Raw genomic sequence first — 27,804 nt, forward strand, 5'->3', positions numbered from 1 at the left:
CTTGACGCAATGTCGAGAAGAGATGTCGGTTTTTGAGCATTTGATGAATCCAATTGGTAATCATTGTAGGTAGCCCATGGTTTCGTGCTGCTTCCAATATGGCATCGAAAGACACGTTATCAAAGGCACCCTCAATATCCAAGAAAACACCCAAGCAGGATTGCTTCTGAGCGAATGCTTTCTCGATATCGTATACAACTTTGTGTAAAAGAGTCACAGTGGACTTTCCAGATTGGTAAGCATGTTGATTCACATGAAGAGGCATGTTTGCCAAATAAACATCACGGATGTGATGATCGATAATGCGTTCCAGACATTTCAGAAGAAAAGAGGTCAGACTGATTGGTCTAAAACTCTTCGCTTCTTCATACGACGCACGTCCTCCTTTCGGGATAAACTTTACAGTAATATCACGCCAGGATTTGGGAATATACCCGGTAGCAAAACTGCTTACAAGTAGCTTTTTCAAAACATGTTTGATAAACTCAAACCCCTTTTGGAGCAGAACAGGATAAATCCCATCCGCTCCTGGAGATTTGAAAGGAGCAAAACTATTAAGTGCCCATTGAATCGATTCAGTAGTTACGATACTGCGAGCCGAGGCCAGAGACTCGTAACTACATGAAAAGACATTTGGTTCATCCGTAGATGCTATGTCCACACATCCGGGGAAGTGTGTATTGAATAAACATTCTAAAACTTCTTCATCGGAAGAAGTAAAATCACCATTAGGTAAGCGAATTTCGTTCACTTGGAAATCCTTAGATTTTGCAAGGATTTTGTTCAGCCGACTGACTTCACTCAAACTGGAAACATTTGTACAAAGGTTTTTCCAGCCAGATCGTTCAGCAGAACGAAGAGCCTTCTTGTAAGCCTTGCGAGCCGACTTGAACGACTCTGATCCAGCTGAACGGCGTATGTTCCAACTCCTTCTACATTGTTTCCTGAGTCTAGTCAGATCGGAATTCCACCATGGGGTCCCTCTTGTAGTCTTTACAGACCGCAGAGGACATGCTTCTTCAAAAGCTTCCATAATGTAGGATGTTGTAGTATCAACGGCATCATCCAGATCACTCGGATTTTCAATGGACGGAGAATATCCATGAAATTTGGTCGCAACCAATTCAATATAGAGTTCCCAGTTTGTTGATCGGGGATTCCTAAAACGCAAAGTCTGCGCAGTTACATTTGAATGTTCAAAGAAGAAGCGATGATCAGATAATGATTCCTCATCTGATACATGCCAATTCGTCAACTCGTGACTGATTCTATTCGAGCAGAGCGTTATGTCTAACACTTCTTCTCTATTAGAAACCATGAAGGTTGGGCGATTGCCTATGTTAAGTAATCCAAGGTCTGTACTACTTAAGTATTCCATCAGACTGGAGCCTCTCAAATTGATATTTGAGCTGCCCCAGATGATGTGATGAGCATTGGCATCACTGCCCACAATCAGCGGAAGGCCTTTTGTTACGCAGTGTACGACAACTCGTTTGAAGTCATCCGTTGGGGATGGTTCATCATGTGGTAAATATACCGAACAATAGACGCATTTCCTGTTGAGGTCACCAACAGAAACATCAATTGTGACAGCACATACATCTCTGGTCGTCAACTCAGAAATGAGTGTAGCAACGATTGCTTTATTAACGAGCACGCATGCGCGGGGCATGGAGCGCGAGTTTGCCATTTCAAGTTTGCTGAAAGTAGCAAAAACTGGGTCCACAAGGTTACCTAGATAGAAGTTTCCTCTACGAAACTAGGGTTCTTGAACTAGCGCCACTTGGGCTGCACCATTTTGCATGAGTCTGCAAAGATTGATCGTTGCTGTTCTTTTATGCTGAAGATTGATCTGAGCTAACCTAACCGTAGCCACTACCCAAACTAGGCAGGATTAAGCTTTTTGCAATCTCAGCACGAAAAAGACCAGCAACGAAAAAACCAGATCGGTATCTATTTAAAGTCGCCAAAGGCGAAAGAGCACAGAATACACTGTGTAAAACGCATAATGCGAATCCATATAGGTGATAATTTTAATTAAATGTCAACATATTCATAATCCCACCCTTATTAAGCCTCAGGATAGAGGCTAAAGAAGGGCAGCCGATTATCTCGGAGAAACACAAGGTCACCTGCACCATTGCTCCGGGTAGCACAGGAAGGACTCAATACTGTGGAGGGCGCCCTGGTACCCCACAGGCTCCGTTTGTGGTTAGGTTTTATTTAGACCCCCCTAACCATTCATTCCTAGGCACGGTACGCATCACACCATAAATTAGGGGTCACATGTGAGGTGGACTTTTACCACCGGAACAGGCAGTCCGTAGTGTTAATTCTTAGCCAGTTGAAACAACCGCTACCGACACTACGCGGCTATCTAGGCTGCTCGGGAAAAGGAGGTTAATATTGATGATTAACTCCTGACGTGCCCAAGCAGCCAGCCGTGATTCGACGGTGTACCGCGTGACTTTTCTTGGGTGGTGTCACGTACGTGGGCCGATGGGAGAAGATTTTCGTTCAATTGGGAAATGGCACCGTACACTGGTGCTAACTGGTTCTCTCTCCGAAATACACCCTGATCTGGTCGCTTCTAAATTCCCCAAAGGTTTTCCAGAAAATCCGCCACCAGATAACAGACACAAAAACTCTGGCTTCGCACCCACGTTGAACGGTGGGTGGTTACCTGTTCAACGTTTACAGAATAGCGTTACTAATAGTTTGCGTTCCGAATTCCCACCAACGTTTACCTGGCCAAACCACTATGCTAGGATAAACTGCACTAGCCACTAATGCAAAACGAAAGGCACTTTCTTTTCTAAAAAGGTTTGGGAACTTATGTTTAAGCTTATTTGCATGGTTTAGACACAATTCACTTACTGTATTCCTGATTATTGCTCACACCGCTAGGCTAACAGATTTTATAACTTTTTATAAGGCTCACTTGAAGGTTTTTCCACGATGACGGTTTCCACAAAAGTAATTTTCAAACCCCGGTTTAGATCACGCGATTGCTGATCTTTTAATCGCTTCAAACAATACACAATAGGGCGATATTCAAAACTGAAAAGGCAATAGATGGCTCTTTTTCAGTGGTAGTAAAAACAAAATCCTGAAGCAAAGAAAGCACCACGGAAGATGAACTAAACACAAAAAGTTATGTATTCACTTAACACTTGATTTCTAATCACTACTTTTTTGATCTAGTTTCCTAATTTCAAGTAATTTACGTTTTTCATTATTTTCCATACGTTTTGACAGTTCTCCGACTACCATTCTTCCATGCGCTTGTGTTGAAAGTTTGAGAAATTTGAGAATCCAGCGTAGCGCGATTAGTGGGTGGAATATAAACAACAGTGTCGTCGCTCGGCGGCCAGTAAAAGAAACTGAATGTTCTAAAAGTTGTTGTCTGTACTTTTTGCCGCTGGCGCCAACTGTTAGCGTTTAATAACGAAATAAACAGTCGTTACCCTATTGTATCGGCGCTGCGGAAAAGAAATTAGCATCTCATTTACCCTGCTACTTATTTGAGGCTATCTCCTTTACCCAAACATCTCGAATCGAGACGGGGTGTCCTTGAGTTGTTTGTCATTTTTAGCCTATCTTTTCCCCAAAAGTTTGGATCTCTGCAAAGTGTGCATGCGTAAATGAGATCGGCGGGTGGAACTCACAGCAATATGTTTTTTTCGCGCGCAAAGCAGTTCCTCTTTTCACATAGAGATGGCGCACTCAGCATTTGAAAGTAAATGAAACTTCATTCGCTCGTAAGCTTCCCTACTAAAGGTAGGTTTACAATGGGTATTACAATAATACAACAGTATCTAGATCAGAATGCAATTTCGGGAAATCCCGGGATTTTCGAAAATATTATATCCCGGGATAAGGTCCTCTAATTCACACTGACTCGTAGCAGACTTGATGCTGGCAACACGAACAGTAACATTCTAAGGTAAATGCTTCTATTGATTAAACCCATATAAGCGTCTGCTTATAGAGCAGAAGCGGTAGCCATTAGACCACAAACCCCATCTTGTAATCAATAAAAGGCCAATGGACATTTATATTTTTTCTGTCCCTACGAATTAAAATGTCAAAAGACGATCTAAATATGACCACAGAGAACAGACGTTCATCTTTTTTCGTCAGCGAGTGTAAAGCATTGTACTGGTCATTTCAAAGTACGTCGTTATGCTCCTGTTACGCGGCGCTGTCGTCAAATTGAGAACGCTACAAATTTGCCGCTTTTTACACTTTGGCGCTGGTGTCGATAACAAAAATTGCCACTTGTCGCTAGCGTTGCATTTTGTGCTAATGCATTTTGATGTTCACTTCTTGACATCGTGTTGTCGAAACCAGTTTGTATGTCGGGCTGTCTGCGTTGGCGGCGCTGATGTTTGATTCGCACCTTTACACATGGTTCAGATGAAATTTTGTTCGAGCCTCCATGACTGTCTGTTCTGTCTGTGGTATTAGTATGATACTACACGTCAGAACTGTTTTCATTGGAATCGATAACATGTGAAGATATACTCCACTGCACTGTGACGTCACGCATCAATTTTGACAGGTACTGGTCCTGTTGTTTACAGTTTGGACTTAGTACTTTTTTCGAATCATTCTTAATTTCGTGAAAGTTTGCTGCGAGGAGAGGTCAAATCCACTGCAGATACCCACGGATCGTATTATTCTATCTTCCTACCGTTGAAAATCGTCACCATCAGCATGCTGGTGACAGAAATGCGAAGATGAAAAAATGATGGAAAAAACGACTAAGTCCGAAATGTAAACAACAGGACCAGCAGCTGTCAAATAAGTGAGGTTAGGCTCGTCATATGCAGCGCTCTATTGAATAATAAAAATCGATGACATTTTGCATTTTTGAAACCCTTACAAACAATCAGAATTTGTACATTTTGGGGCCTATTTTGAAATCGAAGTCAGAATTTGCATTTAACGTTAAAATAACATGTTATTTTATGCACAAAATGTAATCAATGTTCTCTTTTAAGATTCTCCAAACAAGTTCCAACAGCTATGATGGCAAACAGTAGTTTGGTTGTCGATTTTATGTGGTTAACAGGCATGCCTAACCTTTTTGGCTCTTTTTCGACATAAATGTTTGGTGCATTCGCAAGAATAGACCGATATAAACAAAATTGATCTTAAATGAAAGCTTGGAAGTATATCTGTCTAATCCATGCTGAAAATTTTAAATTTATATCAAACTCTTCGCTAGCGTCCCGCGGGCCGGATCATTTTTTGGACTTAATATCATCGCTAGCTAATAGTATGATATGAATTGAAAATTTGCAGCATGGTTTAGACAGATATACTACCAAGCTTTCATTTATCATCAATTTTGTTTATATCGGTCTATTCTTGCGAATGCACCAAACATTTATGTCGAAAAAGAGCCAAAAAGGTAGGGTAGGCCTGGGTTAAATATACTGCTTCGCGTTGAAAAATGGGTTAACGAACGTGCGAAGTTTGATTTTTAACCAACTTCGCAGCGTCGCAACTCGATTCTCAATAGTGCGCATAATGCACACGGTGAAGGGCATAGATGCGCACTATAGCGAAGCGACTCGCGAAGCTGCGAAGTTTGTCAAAAATCGAACTTCGCACGTTGGTTAACCCATTTTTAGTCGCGAAGCAGTATATTTATTATCAAATATACCACAAAACAGAAAATAGATTCTCAATTATATGAAAAAATATCAGTCCATTCAAAATGGAAGGTTATGAAATCTTTCAACTGCAATCGATAACTGAGATACAAATGCATGTTTTAAAAATGTAAAACAAAAATCTTTTAAAAAGTAAGTGGAAATATTCAGATTTTCTTCCAAAAACTATCAAAGTTTTAGGGTACTCCTTTCGTAGTTAACTTGAAGGTATATATTGTAGGCATCCTTACAAATTTTCACCCTATCGCCATGAAATTGTTGTTTGGAACCAGAAGTGTCTACTGCTCTGTCATTCTCAAACCAAACATTGTATAGGAATTTCACATTATTTTCATAGAAAAAAAATAACACTAAAAACTACAAACCAAAAAAAAACAAAATTTGACATTTGTTAAGGCAAACTACATGTTACATTGATATTTGTTAGAATGGTCTTTAGCTTAGCTTAGCTTAGACTGACTACACATATCAATGGTTGCTATTCCGTGATAGACCGAAGTCAGTGAATGTGCACAAATAATCAACTAGGGTATCCGTCCTATTATGGAGGACTTAAGCGCGGTGTTCAAATTGAAATCATATTGCAGTGTCCAAAATCTAAATATTATAGTATTTTGCAATGTTAAGTGTTAAAACTATCCTTTATCTGGAGTATAGTGAAGTAAAAAAGTAATATTTGGAATCATACATACATTTTTTTGACATAAATCTGAAGCTCTTCCTCTGTCCTATTATTGCGGTATTTTGTCCTATTATTGCGGTAGTGCCGTCCTATTATTGCGGTATACCGAAAATCATAGATTTTATTACATTCAATATACATTCAATACCACACAATGTTCGAGCATTGAACTTATGCTCCCTCCATGTTAATGGCACTGCACGGTACTGTCAGTTTGTGTGACTTTTGACATATCTATGAGGAAAACTAATGCATTACTTTATGTCACGATTCGAAAACAAATCAACAGAATCGAATGATTTTCTGTCGGTTTCGTCTCCTCTTTCGTCGTAGGTGGACAATGTTAAAGTGAATAGACAAGGTTCTTCCATCTGAGACCACTAGTCGCTATATAAGAAATGAATTTGTTGACGTATAACCTACAATTTTGATGTTTTTAGAAATATTTTCCACTAGCAACACAAGTTTAAAGGATTGCTTCCTTGCGATCATCTTATATCTTAGTTTTTCGACGTATTTTTGGCATGTGTTCCGATTTTCAGTCAGTTTACGTGATTTTTTGGTAAAACATTGTGTTTATTTGCAAAATATTTGTAAATAAGACGAATCACAGGGTAAAGATAAACACAAACCTTTTGTTTAACTAAATAAATGTATGAATAACTAAAAATTATGTCCCTAATTAGTATCCTAATAATATAATTAATGTTTTCAGCAATTACATTTAAAATTACTATTGAAATATCTAATTTTTGAATGAGATTTGCAGATACCGCAATAATAGGCAAAAAGCTATTTTCATTGTCCTATTATTGCGGTATATGCTTTTTCTCAAAAATATAGAATTTTTATTCAAAATTCAATATCTATCATGTAACTACATCCATACTGAACTGATATACGCGCTACATATAATTGTTTTGGTTCTAAACTTAAAAATTTGAGCTTATGAAAACCCGCCTGTAGATAAAGAGGCTGGTTAAAAATATAGGCTTTTCTTGATGCATCATTTGAAACTGTTCTTCTAACGATCAAAATCGTTTAATTTGTAAAGTATTCATCTGGTACAGCTTGGGAATACTATAAGCTTTCATCATCATCAATAATATCCATAGAAAATAGAGTTTTCGATTAATAATGAGGGTTTAATTCTTATACCGCAATAATAGGGAATACCGCAATAATGGGCAAATTACCCTACAAGTTCGGCTGGGATTCTCGACTCACTCGATATTTGTAAAAATGATCTTTATTTGTAAAAACTGAAATCATCTGCAACGGTTATGAATTTCAGCCGAATATATGCTTCCGTACTACATGGAGAGATAACTGTATTTTGAAGTAGATTGAATACCAATATTTGAATAGCTTTTCTGACTGACCATTTCCATATCCATATTTACAGAAACCAATTCGCAACAACAGCCGGCCGATCCGGAACCGGAATTCGAAGGCACAATCCAGAACGTAACATTTCCGGCGGGGCGAGAAGCAGTGTTGACCTGTTCGGTGAAAAATCTAGGCCGGTACAAGGTTGGCTGGCTGCGAGCATCGGACCAGACGGTATTGGCTCTGCAGGGCCGCGTAGTGACACACAATGCCCGGATCAGCGTGGTGCACGAAGACATGCGGACGTGGCGCCTGAGGATACGTCAACTCCGCGAATCGGACCGAGGCTGCTATATGTGTCAGATCAACGCCAGCCCCATGAAGAAGCAAATCGGATGCATCGATGTGCAAGGTATGTATTCAAATCGGTACGCTTTATTGACGTTTGCTGTCCCTATTCATAATGTTTAATTGGCGTGATTTTCCGGTAATGCGCTATTGTATGCAGAGTTTCTGATAGACAACCAGTGCCAGGATAAGAGTGCTGATTAAATCAAATTGCCCGCATGTTGGAAAATACCGACACCTGTTACGCAATGATATTAATGAAACATGTTCGGAATACGGATTCAGTTGAACTTCGGTGTATTGATAGAATTTATTTACAGCTAACTCGTTAGCTAATTTGTTATGTGAATTCGTTGTAGTCATTGAAGTACCTATGGGGCTGCCCATAAATCACGTGGTCATTCTTTTCGGATAAAGCTCGAATGGATTGCCAATCGATTTGATATAGCTACATACCAGATGACCAGTTTATTCACCACCCTGAAATGCATAATGTTAAGTAAAGTATAAGAGTAAAAAATTATTCGGAAAAATGATTTATTCGGGGAAGCGAGGTATTAGGGGAACTGGTTTTCGGGAAAACGACAGTAAGGGAAACGTAGGACCACCGTACGAACTATAATGTAGACCATTGTTTTGTATGGAAAAAAATCCGGCGCTGGATTGTTACGACGTTTTCTATTTATTATTTTACGAGCTACCGTGTAAAAAATAGCAATAAACGCGTTGAAAAACATCAGTGTACAATTATCGAGAAAGACCTTTCCGACGATTTTCAGATTTTATTCTCTTTTTTCATTTTGATTACTTGGACTCGACTCACCAAATCTCATCAACGGGGGCAGCGACAAGATGAAGGCACGAGAGCTAAGAATAATCGAAAAGTCATCAATAGTTAGGAGTAATGAAAAATACTGTTTTTGTAGAACTGAGAAGTATTATTTTTTGATTAGGTAGTCTCAAAACGCAGGTCAGCAGCATCTTCTGATTTTAGTTTTGCATATATGCTTTTCGTAAAATATTCTCAGCGAAACTCCATAAATTGACGTAGAACACAATATGCATATGCTGTATATAAATATGCTGAAGGAACAAAATTCGCGCGAAGCAGGTTTTTAGTGGTTCGATTTTTAACATAACTGTACTACAGCTCATGCCGGGCACAGATCCGGTCTGGTTGTGCCTGCCTGCACCAATCAGTGCAGTACATCGATGATTGTTTTTCCAGCACGCCGTACACGAACAAACTGCGATGAAATTCTGGAAAAGTTTGGGATTCAATTTTAAAAATTCAAAACTAGCTATTGTTAATTAATTTCGAATCGATATGCAACGAGAGAGAGCGAAAAATGTACACTTGAATAAGCTTACGCAGGATTGATTCTGTTGGCAGAGTCGCTATTTCGCAAGCCCTACGCTCCTACAAAGCACAGCAAATGCTGCTGCACTTGAAAAACTTTGACCGAGGAAGCGAGAGAGAGAGAGAGACAGGCTGTGTTCAACAGCTTGATTGGATTGCATAAATTTTGAGCGAACAAGCAAACCGATGCCAGTCATATTGTAGGGGTATGCGATATGCATTTTTTCAAGTCTATACCGTTTTGTCTCAAATTCTGAACAGACTCATATTCCGAACACTCGGTTTTTGTATGGCGATTTGGTTGAAGTGTTTCGCTGAAATATTTAATCAAATGACCCGAAAATGGCAGTCAACTGCAATTGAATTTTATGTCTTCCAATCTATTTTATACCTCGGGAGTAGTGATGATTCTCTAGTTTAAGGCCAGTAGAGTCAGGTCTGTTGGGATTTACCGTGGAAGCAGAGTTAAATTAAACAACTTTCAGTTCATTTCCTAGCACATCTATTTTCATCTCGAACATCATCAACATTAAAACATAAACACAGATGATTCTGACATATTCTTTCGAAGACATATTCTGTCAAATACCCGGCACTGAACAAACATCGCTTACACTCTAACACTCCTCCTCGATGTTTACAGTTTCAAACATATACACTATTACAAACGGTATACTCCATTGACAACTTTTGCAACCAAAACAATCTTATCATCCTTATGAATGCAGCACTTATCTGCATTGAATTCCACTCGTGCTCTAGACTCAACAATTCGTTTCTGTGGCGAAGATCTGGTACAAACAAAACATTCACCTACTTCACAACAACTACATTTCCATCCTTGTCGAATCCCGTGAAATGTCCTTCTCTAACACCAACAATATTCGTCTTCTTTCCATCAGCTAAGCAAAGTTTACACTGTTTGTTTTCGAATTGATCGAAAAACGACCGATCAGATGTCATGTCACGCCCCAGAATCGATAATCCATCCACCACTACCATCCAACTCCTTCATAGCAGAAAAACAAACAGACCGATTATCCACCTTTTGAACAGCAACCTTTGCATTACTTCTGTCTGCAGTGTTTTTACGATGAATGCCTTGCTCTTCAGCTAGTCTCGACAAGTAGATATAACAGTTTCTCTTGATATGACCTGGCTTGCCACATTCAAAACAAACACGGCGTTCTTCGCGTTGATCCGAATCCACACCAAATGAGTTTCTTGTTTTCATCACAGAGGCTTTCATGACTTTCTTTTCCTGCACCGAAACTTTCTGCTGGCGTTTGTAGTACTCATTCAGAAGTTTTGATTTCACCGTTCTTTCCGTGAATTTTCCATCGCATCCCTCTACCATTGTTACAAAACTGTCGTAGGATTCAGGAAAACTCGCCATGACGAAACTGCATTTCATTTCCTCCGAAATCTCGTAACCCACCTCCGCCAGCTTGTCAAATAATGAATCCATCTTGATCATATGCTCTTCTACGTCCCCATTTTCCTCCATTTCCAAGCGACATAAACGTTTCACCAGACCAACTTTTCCAGCGGAAGACTGCCGTACATGGTAATCGCGCAAAATATTCCAAGTCTCCTGGGCTGTTCTTGCGTTTTTGATAAGTTGCAGCTGGCTATTCTCCACTAGATAACCAATCGTAGCCGCTGCTCTCTCGTCCTTATCCACCCAAGATTCAGATCGCTTGCTAATTGCCGGAAGATCATCTGCAAAAACTCTCCAAAGGCCTTCCCGAATTAAGATTTGCTTCGTTCTCTCCCTCCATTAATCGTAATTATGGAAATTCAATCGAACTGTTCCAGCCTTTAGATCCATATCCATTTTTCGTTCACATTAGCCACTTATCACTTTCGTCTCGTCTCTAATCAACTTGTTAATCACTGTTCACTATTTACTCTCTTTTTATATTCAGTTACTCCACTGGGCCCATAACCTGTTGGGGTTTACCGTGGAAGCAGAGTAAAATTAAACAACTTTCAGTTCATTTCCTAGCACATCTATTTTCATCTCGAACATCATCAACATTAAAACATAAACACAGATGATTCTGACATCTTCTTTCGAAGACATATTCTGTCAAATACCCGTCACTGAACAAACATCGCTTGCACTCTAACAAGGTCAGACGAATGTATTTGCGAAATTATTCATTTGGACATTATTCAATCATGATATTTGGAATTTCAATCAAGGTGTTTGGAATATGAGACAGAATGAGCATAGTGGTCGGTATTTGAATCAAATTGTTGTTCCATACTTTTAAGCAAAAACAATACGAAACAAGTTTACAAAAACATTTTTTGACGTTGGATAACGTCTTACGGCAACATACTGGGGTACAATTTCGAAAAACGAAAAATCGCTCGCGTCACTAAAAGTGGTTAGATTTTGACTGTTAATAACTTACTAACGCCCGGATAGATTTTCAAGATTCTTGCACCAATCAATTGAAAATCTTTCTACGAATCTACTCCAACAATGAAAACTATTGATTCTCATGACTAAACTATTGAAAAATTAGGAAATATCGAAGCTTGTCTTATTTTTCATAGAAAAGCACATTTTTCTTGTGTATTCCTGACACAGACATCATCGCGCGATATCTTAGCCACTTTCGTCATTCAAATTGAAACGCCCCTTTCGGTCTTCTTCTTAATTCTCTTTATTATCTCGTGTTCAGTCAAAGCCAACCAAACTCGACTTCACGCGCGCATCAGTCAATCGTTGACCAGCATATCGGAATAAATTTTAAATGTTCGACGCTGGTGCAAGATGAGTAAAATAAAGCCTGATCGTAAGTCATCCAAGAGCAGTGGCCTCTAAGTTTTGTCTTCAAAATCACTTTCCTAGTACATTGAGTTAACAGAGAATTATATGTTCTTATCACGTGTTCTAGTTAACCGTTCGCATCACAGTCTGACGGAATTTGAATACCGTAAAACGGGGTAACATTGATAATGTGGGTAACTTTGATAGTGCGAGACCCACCACATACTTAACAAAATAACAAAGTTTCTGTTAACCAGTTAAGCAAAACGAATGCAAAAGTAAAAAGTATCAGTATGACACTTTATGTCAAAGCCATTGTTGACTCACACTCAAATCTCAATCAATACGCTCTCCCGTGAGAGCAAGCTCATTAGAGATCTGGTTCGCAAATCTCACGCTTGAGATTTTGATGCAAAATCAACTCAAATGGTTAAAAATGATTCAGTCGTAAAACCCGGCAAAAACTCGTGAAACCCGAATGTTGTTGTTTACGTTAGAAAGGATTACTATAATTTTACCAGACTAACAAGAAATTATTGCCGTATGTGAGTTAACTGCGGAAATACGAGACAATGAGTCAAAAAGGTGATCAAACTCATTCATCATTTTTTGACTGCTGAGTTGCGTGATTGACAACTCACGCATGAAAAATCTCAAGCGTGAGTTGTGAGAAATTGAGTTCTTCACAACACTGGTCAAAGCTATTTTCGTTGAAATCAAGTGCATTTGAGGATTTATATGCATATAAGATTTTATCATTTTTGAAACGCTCACAAACAATCTGTTCTACGATCACTTATTGATGGAGTCATAATGAGTTCGTCGCTTATCCTTGACAGCCTATTTGCAGTAACACATGAATTCGGTCTCAAATCTCTTAGCGAAAACCATTTTTTCAAACTGGGGCCACTTTTTGGTAATCTAAGTCAGAAATTTCCATACAACGTTAAACGCCTAGAGGTATACAATGCCCTTTAATTGTTACGTAATTTTTCAATTTTGTTCGATTCATACTCCATCATCAAAGTAATCCCAAAACAGAAAACCGACTTTCGATTATATGAAAAATTATATATCCATTCAAAATAAATCTTTTGGCAACCTATCAACTGCAATCTAAAGCTAGGATGCCAGTACTTGTTTTAAACATATAAACTATAATTCTTTGAAACAGCATGCATATATATATTCAAGTTTGCTTCGAAAAAACTATCAAAGTTACCCCGTTTTACGATATTTGGTTTTATTTATTAGGATTCTTGTTTCTTCCTCTAATGGGTGCTTTATTTTCTTATAATGTTGTAATGCTGTTAGCACAAAACTTCCATAATATTTTTTTATAAGTCAAACAAAACTCAAGGTCAGTCTAATGATACGTTTTTGTTTAATTTAAAATTCTTCGACTAGGTTGCGCTGTAAGCATGAAATACTTCAATTTTTTATTTTTTTTTGTCAGCTGCTTTTGTCGGCATCACCACGCTTGTCTTATATTACAATATGCGTGGTTTCCAAATCAAAGAATCTTGAAAGAGTGTTAAACGGAAGCATGTATGGATCTGAGGTTCCAGTGTGGATCCTGGTGTTACAGTACGGATCCTGGTATTCCAGCGTGCATTGTAGCGTAGATCATGGAAGTCCTGTGTTGATCCTAGAATCCGTGGATATTGAGTGTGGACATTGGGATTCCAGTGTGGATCCAGTAACTTCAGTGTGGAACCTGGGACTCTAGTGTGGATCCTGGGTTTCCAGTGTTGATTTTGGTATTTTAATGTAACTTGTAGTTCCCATACACGCCTGTTTCTCAGTTTAGTGTTCTTGTATATTGTATGGTATAAGACCTCTTTTTTGACCCCGGAACCTCACCGCTCGGTTTCAGAAGGAAACCGGCCTACAGCCCCAGGCTGCTGGTCTAGAGCCAACGGCAGCCTCCAGGGTGGGCACTCACGGCCTCTTCTGGTTCCGGGTCTCAGGGTGTTGTGTGCACCGGGGGAATTTTCGGAGTGCAGGAACCTAAATTCAACCCAGGTACTTACGGTCAACTGGTTTATTAGGCGTTGTAAATAGTCCTGTGATTCACTGGCCAGGGAATTCCCGACGATGACGAGGGGATGGCTTTGATGGAGAATCTCTACGGCGACAGAATGGGTGGCTTCGATGATGAACGGTGTGGCGGCGGAGGTGGGAGGCGTGAACAGCGGCAGCGGCACCATTGGGGCCCTGGATGGCACGAAGAAGGGTCGATCGCTTTCCGAAGGTGGTAATGACAGCGCTCAGGACTTGATTAGCCTTAACGTGGAATTCCGCACGAGGTCCCCGTTCTCGGGTGATAGAGCACCTCTCCGCAAATGGATGCTATGTAGATGACGGCCGTAGCTCTAAGTTTGCGGGTCTAGTCGGCCGGAACGTACTTTGCGACTCCGGGGATGACCGACGGTTCGATAGGAACACAGCGTTTATCCTTGACACACGTGGGTGGGTATTATAACTCCGAGTTTGTTGCTTGGGCTTGTAAGAAATTGAATTATTCGTCAAATAAAATAAATTCTCATGTTTTGTTTTTTTTTCTGTTAACTGTGCATAAAGTAAGAAATAAATTTCTTTCCGTGTACCCTATAACATAGGATCCACGAAGCTTTCATTTAATTTTTACTAGTGCTGCCACCTCATTGTAAAAAAAAGCTCGATTTAGATACGTCGACATGATATGAAATCAAAAGCCCGCGCGTGTTATACATTGATTGGCGTGTTGCATATTGATTGGCGAATTTACCTAATCATGTTAATTTTCTTTCTGCACAATTTCCACTCCTGTGGAAAATTCCATCCTTTTTCAAATTTCCAATCAGGAAAAGGCTTCTTAAAAATTGTACAGCTTGCAGACAAACTGCGTCGTAGCTTCTAGGTCTATACCAATTTGTATCGCCAGTGTCTTTTCATTTAAAGTGGAGTGCTCGAATTGACAAGTCGATATTTTGTCGGAGTGATTCTAGAAGAAAATTCAAATTGTTAAGGTGTATTAGCTTCAAACTGAAATCGAAGTAATTTCCGGGAAAGTACTTTGTTCAGTGAATGTATAAATTAAAAAAAAAAAATCAATTACAGGTTTTTTATAAGTTGTTTAGTAAAGAACCGTGTGACAACCACGTGTGCCTTAATAGTGGTTTAGTTCAGGTAAGCCATTACTATTTCGACCTTAAGTGAAGCAATTAGTGAAATTCTAACGTTGAATAGGCTTTGCCCATCCAACGTGGGTGGTTCGTCCGGAGTTGGTCCATATTTTTCCAGGACGAAGTTGAAGCAAGAGCGGTCAGTCCACGTGGTTCGAGTTGGCAGACCGAATTAGACTCTGCGGTGCCGTAGCGATCAACCGTTGGCGCGCAGAAAAGCTAGGCATTGAGCGGAGACACTGTAGCATCGGTGTAAAAGTGTACAATCCGAATCGGGCTAGCAATACTGCTCGAATTAAGATCCGTTTAGTCAAGTGGGACGATATCGAGCCTCGTCCACGTGCTCGTCACTCCACTAGACAGGGACGCATCTACCCTGAGTTCATCGTCACCCACGGATCGTGCTAGTGTTTGCTCTATGGTAAGTCCAAGGTAATCTCACCGCCAACAATCAAACCACCTCTCGAACAACGACTGGACTTCCAAGCTTGGCAACGAAACCACTGTAACTAATCGCCCAAGGACAGCGTGGGAGCCGCAACGTTTCCGGCTTAAGGTCAGACTAGTTTATTGCCTAAGAAGAAAGAAATACTATTTTTAGTAAAAGGTTCAAACATAAGCCAATACAGTTAACCGTGACGTCACAAAATAAAGAGTAGGGTTTTCTTGAACTGAATCGAGTCGTAGAATAAACTGGTTCCTCTTATATGTGAAGCTTATAACAAACCTGATCAGTCAAATTTTAAATGCGAAGCTTGATGAGAAATAAATGTTACTTCGAATTCAGTTCTCCCTCCACTAGTTCGTGACGTCATATAAAGTTAAACTTTCGCAAATTGGTTGGTCTAGTTAGCAAAGACACAACTCGACTGCTCGACTGTACGATTTTTCTTTAGTTATACAATTTTTGTCGGATTTACTAGTCATTAGTAAAGTTTGCTTCATTGGTTGGGTCAATTTGTACACAATTCGGTCCGTTATTAACTGTTGGCCTGCTCTGAGATAGCGGTCTCATGCCGGGATCTAAATCCGAGTTAACGGTCCTTCAATTAGAAGGTGGCGCATAAACCGTTAGCTTTAAGATACAAAAAGGATTGTTACATTTTGGCGCCCAACGTGGGGCCCGAGAACAGTTAGTAGTTCGTGAATTTTTGAATTTAGAAGTTGGTTGGAATTCGAAATTTTAAGTTGTAAATATTTGCTTGTAACTGTGTACCTGGATTGCTTATTCTGAACTCAATTATATTCGTATCGTATTTTGTTTTTCTTAAGTTTCGGTTATATTTGAAGATTCGGTATTTAGTGATTCAATTAGTTCGATAAGGTATTCGGTTTTGATTAGTTATATTCGGTTTCGGTTAGTTGTATTCGGTTTGATAATAGTGCATAAGTGATTTTTTTTTGGTTCAATTTGATTTTTTAGTGATTAAGTGAATATTTTTCTACTAGTGAATTTGAATTTTTTGGTTTGTTTGACATGGAGTCGTTCAAAATTAATCCTAATCATTTAGATGAAAGTGAAGTGAATTATGAGTTAGCAGTAAGAAACTGTATGCTCACTGGATCCGTCGAAAATCGTCGACGAGATCTACGAGTAGTTTTTCGTGATCCGGATTCGGAAAAGTACGTTAGTGTGACTGAAGCAATGATGACTGATGACCTTCGGGAAGTACCGAGAAAACTAAAAGAGATCGCAGATCTTCTGAATGAGGGACCACACCCGACCTGCTTCTCTAGGTTGGTACATTATTACCATCGTGTTCGCAGGTACACCCCTCGTACTACTCAGCAACAAGAAGCTCTGCATAGTTTGTTGGAAATGATCTCGAAAATTGCGACAACTTATTTTGCTACTGGGTTGGACGAAACCGTCGGCCAGGGACCGAGTGCGGAGTCCACAACCCATGGAAACCCTTCTGACGTTAGTCCGCAGGAGAATCGGATTGGAGGTCAACTTTTGACGAGGCCCAATCTTGGTGATAATGAGACGCTCAGGAACGTGCAGCGAAATCCTGGATCCCCGTGGCTGATGAGTTGGGATGAGACTGAAGGAGTTGTGGGTGGCAATCCGGAGAAAACGGAGAGGGACATTGCCAAGGTGATACCCGCTTTAGTGGAAGACCTGCTGAATTTCCGACAAGCTGAACCGGCTTCGGGTTCAAGTACGGTCCCACGCCAAGTCGAGTTTTTCAACACCTTCCAATCGAATCCATGGACCCTTCGAGTTCCTTCGCTGCCGGCAGAGGAAACTCAGAGTACCACTGGTATTTCTAACTTCCAAGGATTGGATGCAGGGGCTTCGAACCGTTCAATAAACCAGGGTGAAAGGCTTCGATCGCCTGCCCAACCACCTATCGTCGAACAAGCGACTTCGAGACAGTGTTCCAACGATTCGGGCACCGTACGTATTAATGTGCCTCAGCAAAGCAGTGAATACATTCACGTCTCTGAAATAGAAACATACATTAAAAAGCGTGTCGATCAGATTATTCGTCAACAGATGGGTATTTCTCAAGTTCAAAACTCGTCTGTGGAGGCAATAACGGCCAAGATGGTGAATGCTAGCATTGATCCTAGAATTAATTTAGATCATGCAGGGCTTTCAGCTAATTCAGATGTACTTCGAAGCGGTATTCCAGTTAAGCGAGCGATGCCTGATCCTTCGCCGCCACTACAGTTATCTGGATACGCTTCTGGGACATATCACAATCCTGCGTTAGGACAAGTTTCTGGAACTGGACGAAGTTTCCCTACTGGAGAACCATTCATGAACAGAACTAGATGCTCTACACCTCGGAATGAGCAAACTGCAAATCTTGACTATTTTCCAGGTGGTCAACGAAATTCTTTGCAGTTACCACCTAGTGGATACTCGAGACGATTGCCGCATCAGCAATGTAGTATTATTGAGAAATGGCCAAAGTTTACGGGTGACTCCAACGTTGTCCCTGTCACGGATTTTCTAAGACAAATAAACATCCTTTGTAGATCGTACGATATTACGAAACATGAGTTGAGGATGCATGCGCATTTGCTCTTCAGAGACAGCGCCTACGTCTGGTTTACCACATACGAGGAGAAGTTTACATCGTGGGAAATGTTGGAAGCATACCTAAAGATGAGGTACGATAATCCGAATCGTGACCGTATCATTCGAGAGGAGATGCGTGCCCGAAAACAGCGACCCTCTGAGTTGTTCAGTGCATACCTGACAGACATGGAGATGCTCGCACAACGAATGATTAAGAAAATGTCGGAGGCCGAAAAGTTCGAAATAATTGTAGAAAACATGAAGCTTTCCTACAAGCGTAGACTAGCCCTTGAACCAATTCACTCGATTGAGCATCTGGCTCAACTCTGCTTCAAGTTCGATGCTCTCGAGTCCAACTTATATTCTTGTTCCGTTCAACCTCGTCCAGCCATCCATCAAGTGGAATGTGAAGATGATGTCACTGGAGAGATTTTGAATGGTGAAGAAGTAGAGGAAATCTATGCGTTGAAAGCTAAAATGGGTAGAGGATTTGGCAGAGGTAAACCAAATGCTGAGACAAACTCAGAGAAGACCAAGCAAGCGATCTGTTGGAATTGTCAACGTGTAGGACATATGTGGAAGGATTGCGATAAGCGCAAAACCATTTTTTGCCATATTTGTGGGTTGACGGACACTACGGCCTACAGATGTCCGAATAACCACAATTTGGGTCAACAGGAAGAATTGCCAAAAAACTAATAAAACAGGGCAATTCCGGGAATCCTTGCCCTCGTAACCATAATCAAGAGATTCCCAATCCCAATTACGACATATTCAACAGTATCCATCACATAAACACTACGTTTTACAAATGTCCGCATTTGAAAGTGAGAATTCTATCCGAAGAGATCGAAGGGTTAGCGGACACCGGCGCTAGTTTATCTATAATAAGTTCAGTGAACCTTATCAACAAGCTAGGACTGAAAATTCACCCCATCCCGCTAAAAATATCAACTGCTGACGGGACAGCCTATCGTTGTTTGGGTTATGTTAATGTTCCCTTTTCCTATGAACAGGCGACCCATGTGATTCCAACGATAATTGTGCCCGAGGTCACAAAAACGTTGATTTTAGGAGTTGATTTTCTGACTAAATTTGGGTTTCAATTAGTGTCGTCTGGAACTGAAAACACAAAAAAGGTGAAGAGTGACCACACTAATACGGATTTAACGTTCGCTGAAGATTATTTCGGAGATCGCACCGCTAGAATCTGCTTTCAATTAGAACCATATCCGGAAATTACTGCCGTGAGCACCGCAAATGAAATTGTAGACGAAAGTTTGGAGATGCCTACCGTAGAGTTGCCCAAGAAATCACTTGAAACAGTTAAAGATCTGATTACGGAACATACACTTAAGGAAAAAGAACAAGAGGGCTTTACCACGCGATTAAAAGATTACCAGAAACTCGAGAAGGACAGTTAGGTCGTACCAATTTAATGGAACACCGAATAGACCTTCTTCCTGACGCGAAACCTAGAAAAGTTTCGTATTATCGGTGGTCTCCTAGTGTAGAGAAGGTAATCGACGCGGAAGTTCAACGGATGATGGACCTTGGAGTTGTTGAAGAGTGCCAAGGACCTGTCGACTTCCTAAACCCCCTCCTTCCTATTAAGAAACCAAACGGGAAGTGGAGGATCTGCCTCGATTCACGAAAACTCAACCAGTGTACCAAAAAGGATGACTTCCCGTTCCCTAATATGATGGGAATCATTCAACGCCTCCCAAAATCGAAATTCTTTTCCGTAATTGACTTATCAGAGAGTTACTATCAGGTACCCTTAGAGGTCTCAGCAAAAGATAAAACTGCCTTTCGCACAAATAAAGGTTTGTTCCGGTTTGTAGTCATGCCATTCGGGTTGACCAACGCACCTGCAACTATGGCACGATTGATGTCTCGCGTGCTCGGACATGACCTTGAGCCTTACGTATATGTTTATCTGGATGATATCATAATAGTCTCCAATAGTTTAGAAGAACATATTCGTCCAATTCAAATCGTCGCCGAAAGACTTCAAAGAGCTGGACTAACTATCAATCTTCAGAAAAGCAAATTCTGCCAGAAGAAAATAACGTACTTAGGCTACGTGCTATCAGAGGAAGGATTGTCGATGGATGTAAGCAAAATTCAGCCAGTCCTCGACTACCCGGTACCGAAGACTGTTAAGGATGTCCGTCGTCTTCTTGGACTTGCGGGTTTTTATCACAAATTTCTGTCAAATTATTCTGAGATTACAACGCCAATCACCAACCTTCTTAAGAAAGGAGCTAAAAAGTTCACCTGGACAGTGGAAGCTAACGTCGCCTTGGATAAGTTGAAAGCTGCTTTAGTTTCGGCGCCAGTATTGGCCAATGCTGATTTTACTTTGCCGTTCATTATCGAGACCGATAGTTCTGATTTAGCGGTAGGTGCAGTACTGGTCCAGGTGCAAACCGGCGTAAGAAAGCCTATTGCCTACTACTCAAAAAAATTGTCAAGCACACAGAGGCGCTACAGTGCTACTGAACGGGAGTGTCTTGCAGTTCTTCTAAGTATTGAAAACTTTAAGCACTTTATCGAAGGATCCCAATTCATAATCCAACGGCAAGCTATGACGGCCTCCACATAGGTGTGCATAAACCAGCATAATTAGATACAAAACACTCAAAGAGTTCATTCCCTACGTCCAATGTTTGAGATGTCAGCTAGTCTGTTTCCTCGCATTGTTGACTCAGCGTACAGAAGTACCAGCTATGACGGTACATCATCATAATGTGCATAAACTAGTAGATTTCACCAAAAAAAAAAAAACACTCCCAGAGGTATACACTTTTAGGTCCAATGTTCGAGATGTCTGAACAGTTTCCTCACATTGAAGACCTAAATAAACTCCATCAAACAAACCTAAAATTTAGAATATTTTAATAATTTTTGAATGCATTAACTGTGTTGGTATGTGATGCATCAGTTGCATTCCTGTCGACAAACATTGACCTTGACTCACAATCTCACTGGTTATGCACTTTGTTCAATAGCCCGGTTTAGAAACACAGATTTCCGCAATTCAAAAGTAGTTTTTCAATAGTTACCTATTTCCAAACAGTCACTTTACCTTTTAACTCCATTCACAGTAAATTTCATGCCAGTTAATTCCATTAGTTTCCGTTTTTTCGAAGAAAATCCGTAACACGATGCAGCAACCATACCGTTCTGTTTTCGTTACGTGTGTTTTGTTTAGTTTTGACGTTTATGATTAAGCTTTCGGAAGTGGAAAGCTTTCGTGTGTACCCGGTACTGAAAACTCAGTATTTGTGGATTTGGTATGCGTCGGTTTTGTTTCCGTGTGTTTAGGCTATGAGCCTATGCATGCTATAAAACATTTGACTTTTACTGTGCGCCCTGTTTTCAAGCTGCCCGTGAGAGAGAGCGAGACAGCACCAACACACGGCGCACAGTAAAAGTCAAAAGAACAAAGGAATTTATGGCACGTACAGAGGCTCATGTCATTTGGATCAGAATGAAAGAGTCGGTACACTCAGGCAAATGGACTATCGATTAACATAGGAACCCCTTATGAAAATTCGCCACAAGGAATCGGGTTGAAATTCATAAATTTGCCTTATGAAACAGAAATTTGAAAACAAAAATAGTTAACGCGGCAACCTGGAATCGAACCAAGGACCTTGCGATCGATAGGCTCGTGCGTACACCCTGCGCCTATCGACGCCTTGGTATGAAGTGATGCTAAAACTATACATAAAGCGTTCGTATTGCGATAATCGTTCCATCTTTCATAAGGCAAAATGTATGAATTTCGATAGTCCAGTTCGCTGCGTGTATGAGTTCGGTTATTAATTTAAGGCTTAGATTCTAGTTTTGCTATCGGTTGGAAAACCATATGCTCAGATATTTATGAGGTTAATTCGGTTATGTTCGGTTTCGGAAAATAAGTATTGCTCAGATATTTCTGAGGTTAATTCGGAATAATTTCATACTCAGATATTTTTGAGGTTGAGTTTCGGTATATATAGGTTTGATAGGGAATTTGAATGATTGTTAGGTGAATGAGTTGAGTTCATAATGGCATAGTTTAAATAGTGTAGTTATGTGTTTAAGAATTCCAACTTAACAAATAGTAAAATTAATTAAGTAGTTTGAATGGTACATAAGAAACAGAAAATATTTTAATCTGTGTCTTTGTTGTGTAATCTAGAAGAAAAATTTTGAAAATTTTTCAAATTTTCAAAAATTTTAATATTAGTATAGGCGAATGTAAGAAATTGAATTATTCGTCAAATAAAATAAATTCTCATGTTTTGTTTTTTTTTCTGTTAACTGTGCATAAAGTAAGAAATAAATTTCTTTCCGTGTACCCTACAACATAGGATCCACGAAGCTTTCATTCAATTTTTACTAGTGCTGCCACCTCATTGTCAAAAAAAGCTCGATTTAGATACGTCGACATGGTATGAAATCAAAAGCCCGCGCGTGTTATACAAATTGCATATTGATTGGCGAATTGACCTAATCATGTTAATTTTCTTTCTGCACAATTTCCACTCCTGTGGAAAATTCCATCCTTTTTCAAATTTCCAATCAGGAAAAGGCTTCTTAAAAATTGTACAGCTTGCAGACAAACTGCGTCGTAGCTTCTAGGTCTATACCAATTTGTATCGCGAGTGTCTTTTCATTTAAAGTGGAGTGCTCGAATTGACAAGTCGATATTTTGTCGGAGTGATTCTAGAAGAAAATTCAAATTGTTAAGGTGTATTAGCTTCAAACTGAAATCGAAGTAATTTCCGGGAAAGTACTTTGTTCAGTGAATGTATAAATTAAAAAAAACTTTCAATTACAGGTTTTTTATAAGTTGTTTAGTAAAGAACCGTGTGACAACCACGTGTGCCTTAATAGTGGTTTAGTTCAGGTAAGCCATTACTATTTCGACCTTAAGTGAAGCAATTAGTGAAATTCTAACGTTGAATAGGCTTTGCCCATCCAACGTGGGTGGTTCGTCCGGAGTTGGTCCATATTTTTCCAGGACGAAGTTGAAGCAAGAGCGGTCAGTCCACGTGGTTCGAGTTGGCAGACCGAATTAGACTCTGCGGTGCCGTAGCGATCAACCGTTGGCGCGCAGAAAAGCTAGGCATTGAGCGGAGACACTGTAGCATCGGTGTAAAAGTGTACAATCCGAATCGGGCTAGCAATACTGCTCGAATTAAGATCCGTTTAGTCAAGTGGGACGATATCGAGCCTCGTCCACGTGCTCGTCACTCCACTAGACAGGGACGCATCTACCCTGAGTTCATCGTCACCCACGGATCGTGCTAGTGTTTTCTCTATGGTAAGTCCAAGGTAATCTCACCGCCAACAATCAAACCACCTCTCGAACATCGACTGGACTTCCAAGCTTGGCAACGAAACCACTGTAACTAATCGCCCAAGGACAGCGTGGGAGCCGCAACGTTTCCGGCTTAAGGTCAGACTAGTTTATTGCCTAAGAAGAAAGAAATACTATTTTTAGTAAAAGGTTCAAACATAAGCCAATACAGTTAACCGTGACGTCACAAAATAAAGAGTAGGGTTTTCTTGAACTGAATCGAGTCGTAGAATAAACTGGTTCCTCTTATATGTGAAGCTTATAACAAACCTGATCAGTCAAATTTTAAATGCGAAGCTTGATGAGAAATAAATGTTACTTCGAATTCAGTTCTCCCTCCACTAGTTCGTGACGTCATATAAAGTTAAACTTTCGCAAATTGGTTGGTCTAGTTAGCAAAGACACAACTCGACTGCTCGACTGTACGATTTTTCTTTAGTTATACAATTTTTGTCGGATTTACTAGTCATTAGTAAAGTTTGCTTCATTGGTTGGGTCAATTTGTACACAATTCGGTCCGTTATTAACTGTTGGCCTGCTCTGAGATAGCGGTCTCATGCCGGGATCTAAATCCGAGTTAACGGTCCTTCAATTAGAAGATGGCGCATAAACCGTTAGCTTTAAGATACAGAAAGAATTGTTACAGGCTTAGAAACCTTGTGCTCGATTGCCTGTTGGTTATCGACTGACCCTTCAATTTCATCCGATCGCGCCTTTACCCTCCACAATTAACCGAATACTCGCTCGTGCCTCTATTTCCGCCCACACCCAGCTATCGTTCAGTGGAGGCGATCACCCACCACACTCATGCACCCAGTTTTGCTCTTCATACGCATCACGCCCAGGCGGGAAGTATGAATTGACCGTTAGGGTTTCGCTTTAACTTCACAATATATTCCCTAATTTCCTAGCACTCGTAATTAATTGCAAGCAAATGTTACCCGCCGGTAACATATCCTTCCACTGGTCAGAAGAAAAAGCGTATTACATAGTTTTCTTTTCTTGTTCTATGCACTAAATTGGACTTATGTTGATAATTAATTTAATGTAACAAATGAAACAAAACAATTTTCTCTGATTAATTAGTGGCCACTTATAATACGCATGCACATAACGAAAATGTATAAACTAAACAAAGCGATGCCTACATTGGTTTAGCAATCACAAAAGGAGCAAAATGAACGTAAACATTTGAGCTACGATGTCGGTTTTGGTCATAAACGACAAACCGGCTTGGGGCGCTACCAGTGGAGCCCTAAAACAATACAAAGTCAAAACACTTTTTTCCATTGTTAGGTCTAACACTCGACCGTGGTTTCCTACGGATCTCGGATCACATACCCGTGCTGCGTCGACGCGCGTCAGAGTTTCAATTCAAACTGATCGAACCCTCCGATGAAAGCAGCGTGGTGACGCAAAAGACTTTGAACGAACACAGATTTCAGACAAAGATAGCCGAAGTAATGTTCGCGTAGCACGAAAGAAAGACAAAAGGTCACAGATTGTGCAATAGAGCTAGTACTTCGTGCTCGCTGGGTCACCCATGGTGTCCACATATTTTTAACTGACTCTGTTTTCACGTTCCCGATTAGATCGTATACTCGTGCCGACGCACTTGGGAGAATTATCTCGGGACTGTTCCGGTCATTGCCTTAGTTCAGAGGTTCCCAAACTTTTTATGTTCGTGGCGCCCTTGGCAATTTTTTGGGAATGGCGCGGCGCACCAGTATGAAAAAAGCGGAAGTTAAACATTTTAATTATTTATAAATTTAAGCTATTTTGAATTCTTTTGAATTTCATTGTTTTAAGTATTATTACAAGAACAACATCACAATAACTTAGAGGTAAGAAGTATCACTGAAAACAGAATTTCTATATGATGGCTAGCTTGCTTTCTCAGGCTGATTTGACAGAATAAGAGAGATATTTTAAATCACAGAACAAATAAAAATTTTAATATTGAGCTTTGAATAATATCTTGATATTAAGCCTAGAATTTAGTCTCACATATAAAGGATGAAATGCAAAATATATAAACGTAAAGCTTCTGTGTTTTATAAGGGAATATTCCACTTTTAAGGTGAAGATGCATCGAAGTAAAGCTAGAAATTTTCCGGAAAATCAGACATAAATTGAATTTGAATATTTGATCGATTGGTTCCACCAGCGAGTGATCAATCGAACATGTTTTCAGCTTAAACGGATATCTTGATGTCCAGTTTTGTGCTCCTGGAAATTAGAGGTATGGCTTCGATTGATCCTCACTTTAAACATTATTAACAACATTAAATTTATGTTTCAAACGTCGTTTTCATACCCACATTTCATATATTTTTTAAGAAGATATCATTTTTATTTATTTTTTGTACAACTTTTTAACATGCAGTTCAATTTTTATTTGGATTATTGAAAATTGAAAAGGTGAAATAACATTTGATTTAACCCTCCAATACCCAAATTTTTATTTTCGATCTAAATATCATTTTTAGCTACCTAAAATCGGTTTAAACATGTTTTGGGCAATGATTTATTTTTATTCAAAAATCTATGAATTTTGGTTTTTGATTTTTATCATTTTATTATTTTTGAACATCAATATCCTTTTTCATTTTTCGTGAAGCCTCTTCTAGTTACTGATTTTCAGCAATAATAGAAATTCAAGTTTTTACGGTACTTTTAAAAATATTAAATTTTTATTTTTTTCTGGCATTTTTTTTATTTTCCGTGTAATTAACGAAAAAACAGGTTTTAAATTATTTTAATACGATCAAGCTCTTTTTCTGTAATAGGTTTGTCGTAGAAAAATAAAAAAGGTACGATTTTTTTATATTACACGTTAAATGCACCTCAGGCATTTATTGGTTACTAGTGTCATGGTACGTCTCATAGTCATGGCACGTCTCATACAAAATGACAATCCCGTCCACTCTCACTGTTTCGACTATCATGGTGAATATCCTGAGCATTTTATACACACAAACACGTCGGAGGACTTCAGGAATATAACTACGGAAGAATTTTTGAAATCCGATAATCCGTTCTCCAGCCATTTCGTGACATACAAACACCATTCCATTGTTATTTATATAGATATACGAAAACAGTTTTTCAAACAATTTAAAACAAATACAAAACAGTTTCAAAAGTCATAAAAATCTTTTCTTATATGCGTGTTATGAGTCAAGGTTTAAGCCAAAAATAAAATCATTTTGATTTCCGAGCTACGAAAAAAAATACACAAAATTTCAAAAAGTACCCCGTCTAAGAGTATCAATCAAAATGGTAGACTTTCGTAAGAAAAATATAAAATGTGGTCCTCAGACCTGACGGAAATGCATTGTTCCAGAAACCAACTTGAGGATGAAAAATGATATGTCGTCGACATTTGAAAAAAATGATGATTCAACATTACAAAATTAAATCTACTATCCTTCTTTCTTGTACTGCAAGGGTTTTTTTCAAAGCAAATAAGGAAGCCAATACTATCAGAAAAATGATCGAAATGTTCAATAAGAGTCAATGAGTAAAACTATGAAGGGATCAGTACCGATGTCATTTGAATGTTAGGTACATTTGCACCTGATTTATTATCTTTACAATTGTTTTAACAATTTTTGATATCTAAAATATTGAGCACGTATTAGCTTATGAGCTTATTTCAAGTTTGGTAGGGATCAACTGGCGGCGCCCCTGGAAAAGTTCTACGGCGCACCAGGGCGCCGCGGCGCACAGTTTGGGAAGTACTGCCTTAGTTCATCGATGTCTCTCGATTCTTAAGGATGAGAATAAACGCGCGCGCGACTTCAAAATTTTATCGATCGATCTATTATTCGATTTGTTGGAGCCAGCATATTGAGGAAAAGCCTGCGAACTTTAAAAATCCTTCTATTATACCCCGCGGAAAGTATATAAAGGCGTTCCATTATGTTGAGGCTAAGGTTATTATGCTTTATTAGGCTTTCGAATAACTGATAGTGAGGAATAATTATTTTTATAGCGGATTTCAAATAACAAAGACGATGACCTTCGATGACCTAGGCTGATTTCAATAGGTTTGCCGGC

General features: G+C 39.6%; 1 protein-coding gene across 1 annotated transcript in view; it reads left to right on the top strand.

Moving 5' to 3' along the window:
- The window catches only part of LOC5578435 (lachesin), a 334,955-nt gene that overhangs the window by 140,502 nt on the left and 166,649 nt on the right, over window positions 1-27,804 (top strand). The window contains exon 3 of the mRNA XM_021849376.1: window positions 7,772-8,107. Within this exon, the coding sequence (XP_021705068.1) occupies window positions 7,772-8,107 (336 nt within the window). The remainder of the gene's footprint in view (window positions 1-7,771; window positions 8,108-27,804) is intronic.

Source organism: Aedes aegypti, chromosome 3 (assembly GCF_002204515.2).
Source record: "Aedes aegypti strain LVP_AGWG chromosome 3, AaegL5.0 Primary Assembly, whole genome shotgun sequence".
NCBI lineage: Eukaryota > Metazoa > Arthropoda > Insecta > Diptera > Culicidae > Aedes > Aedes aegypti.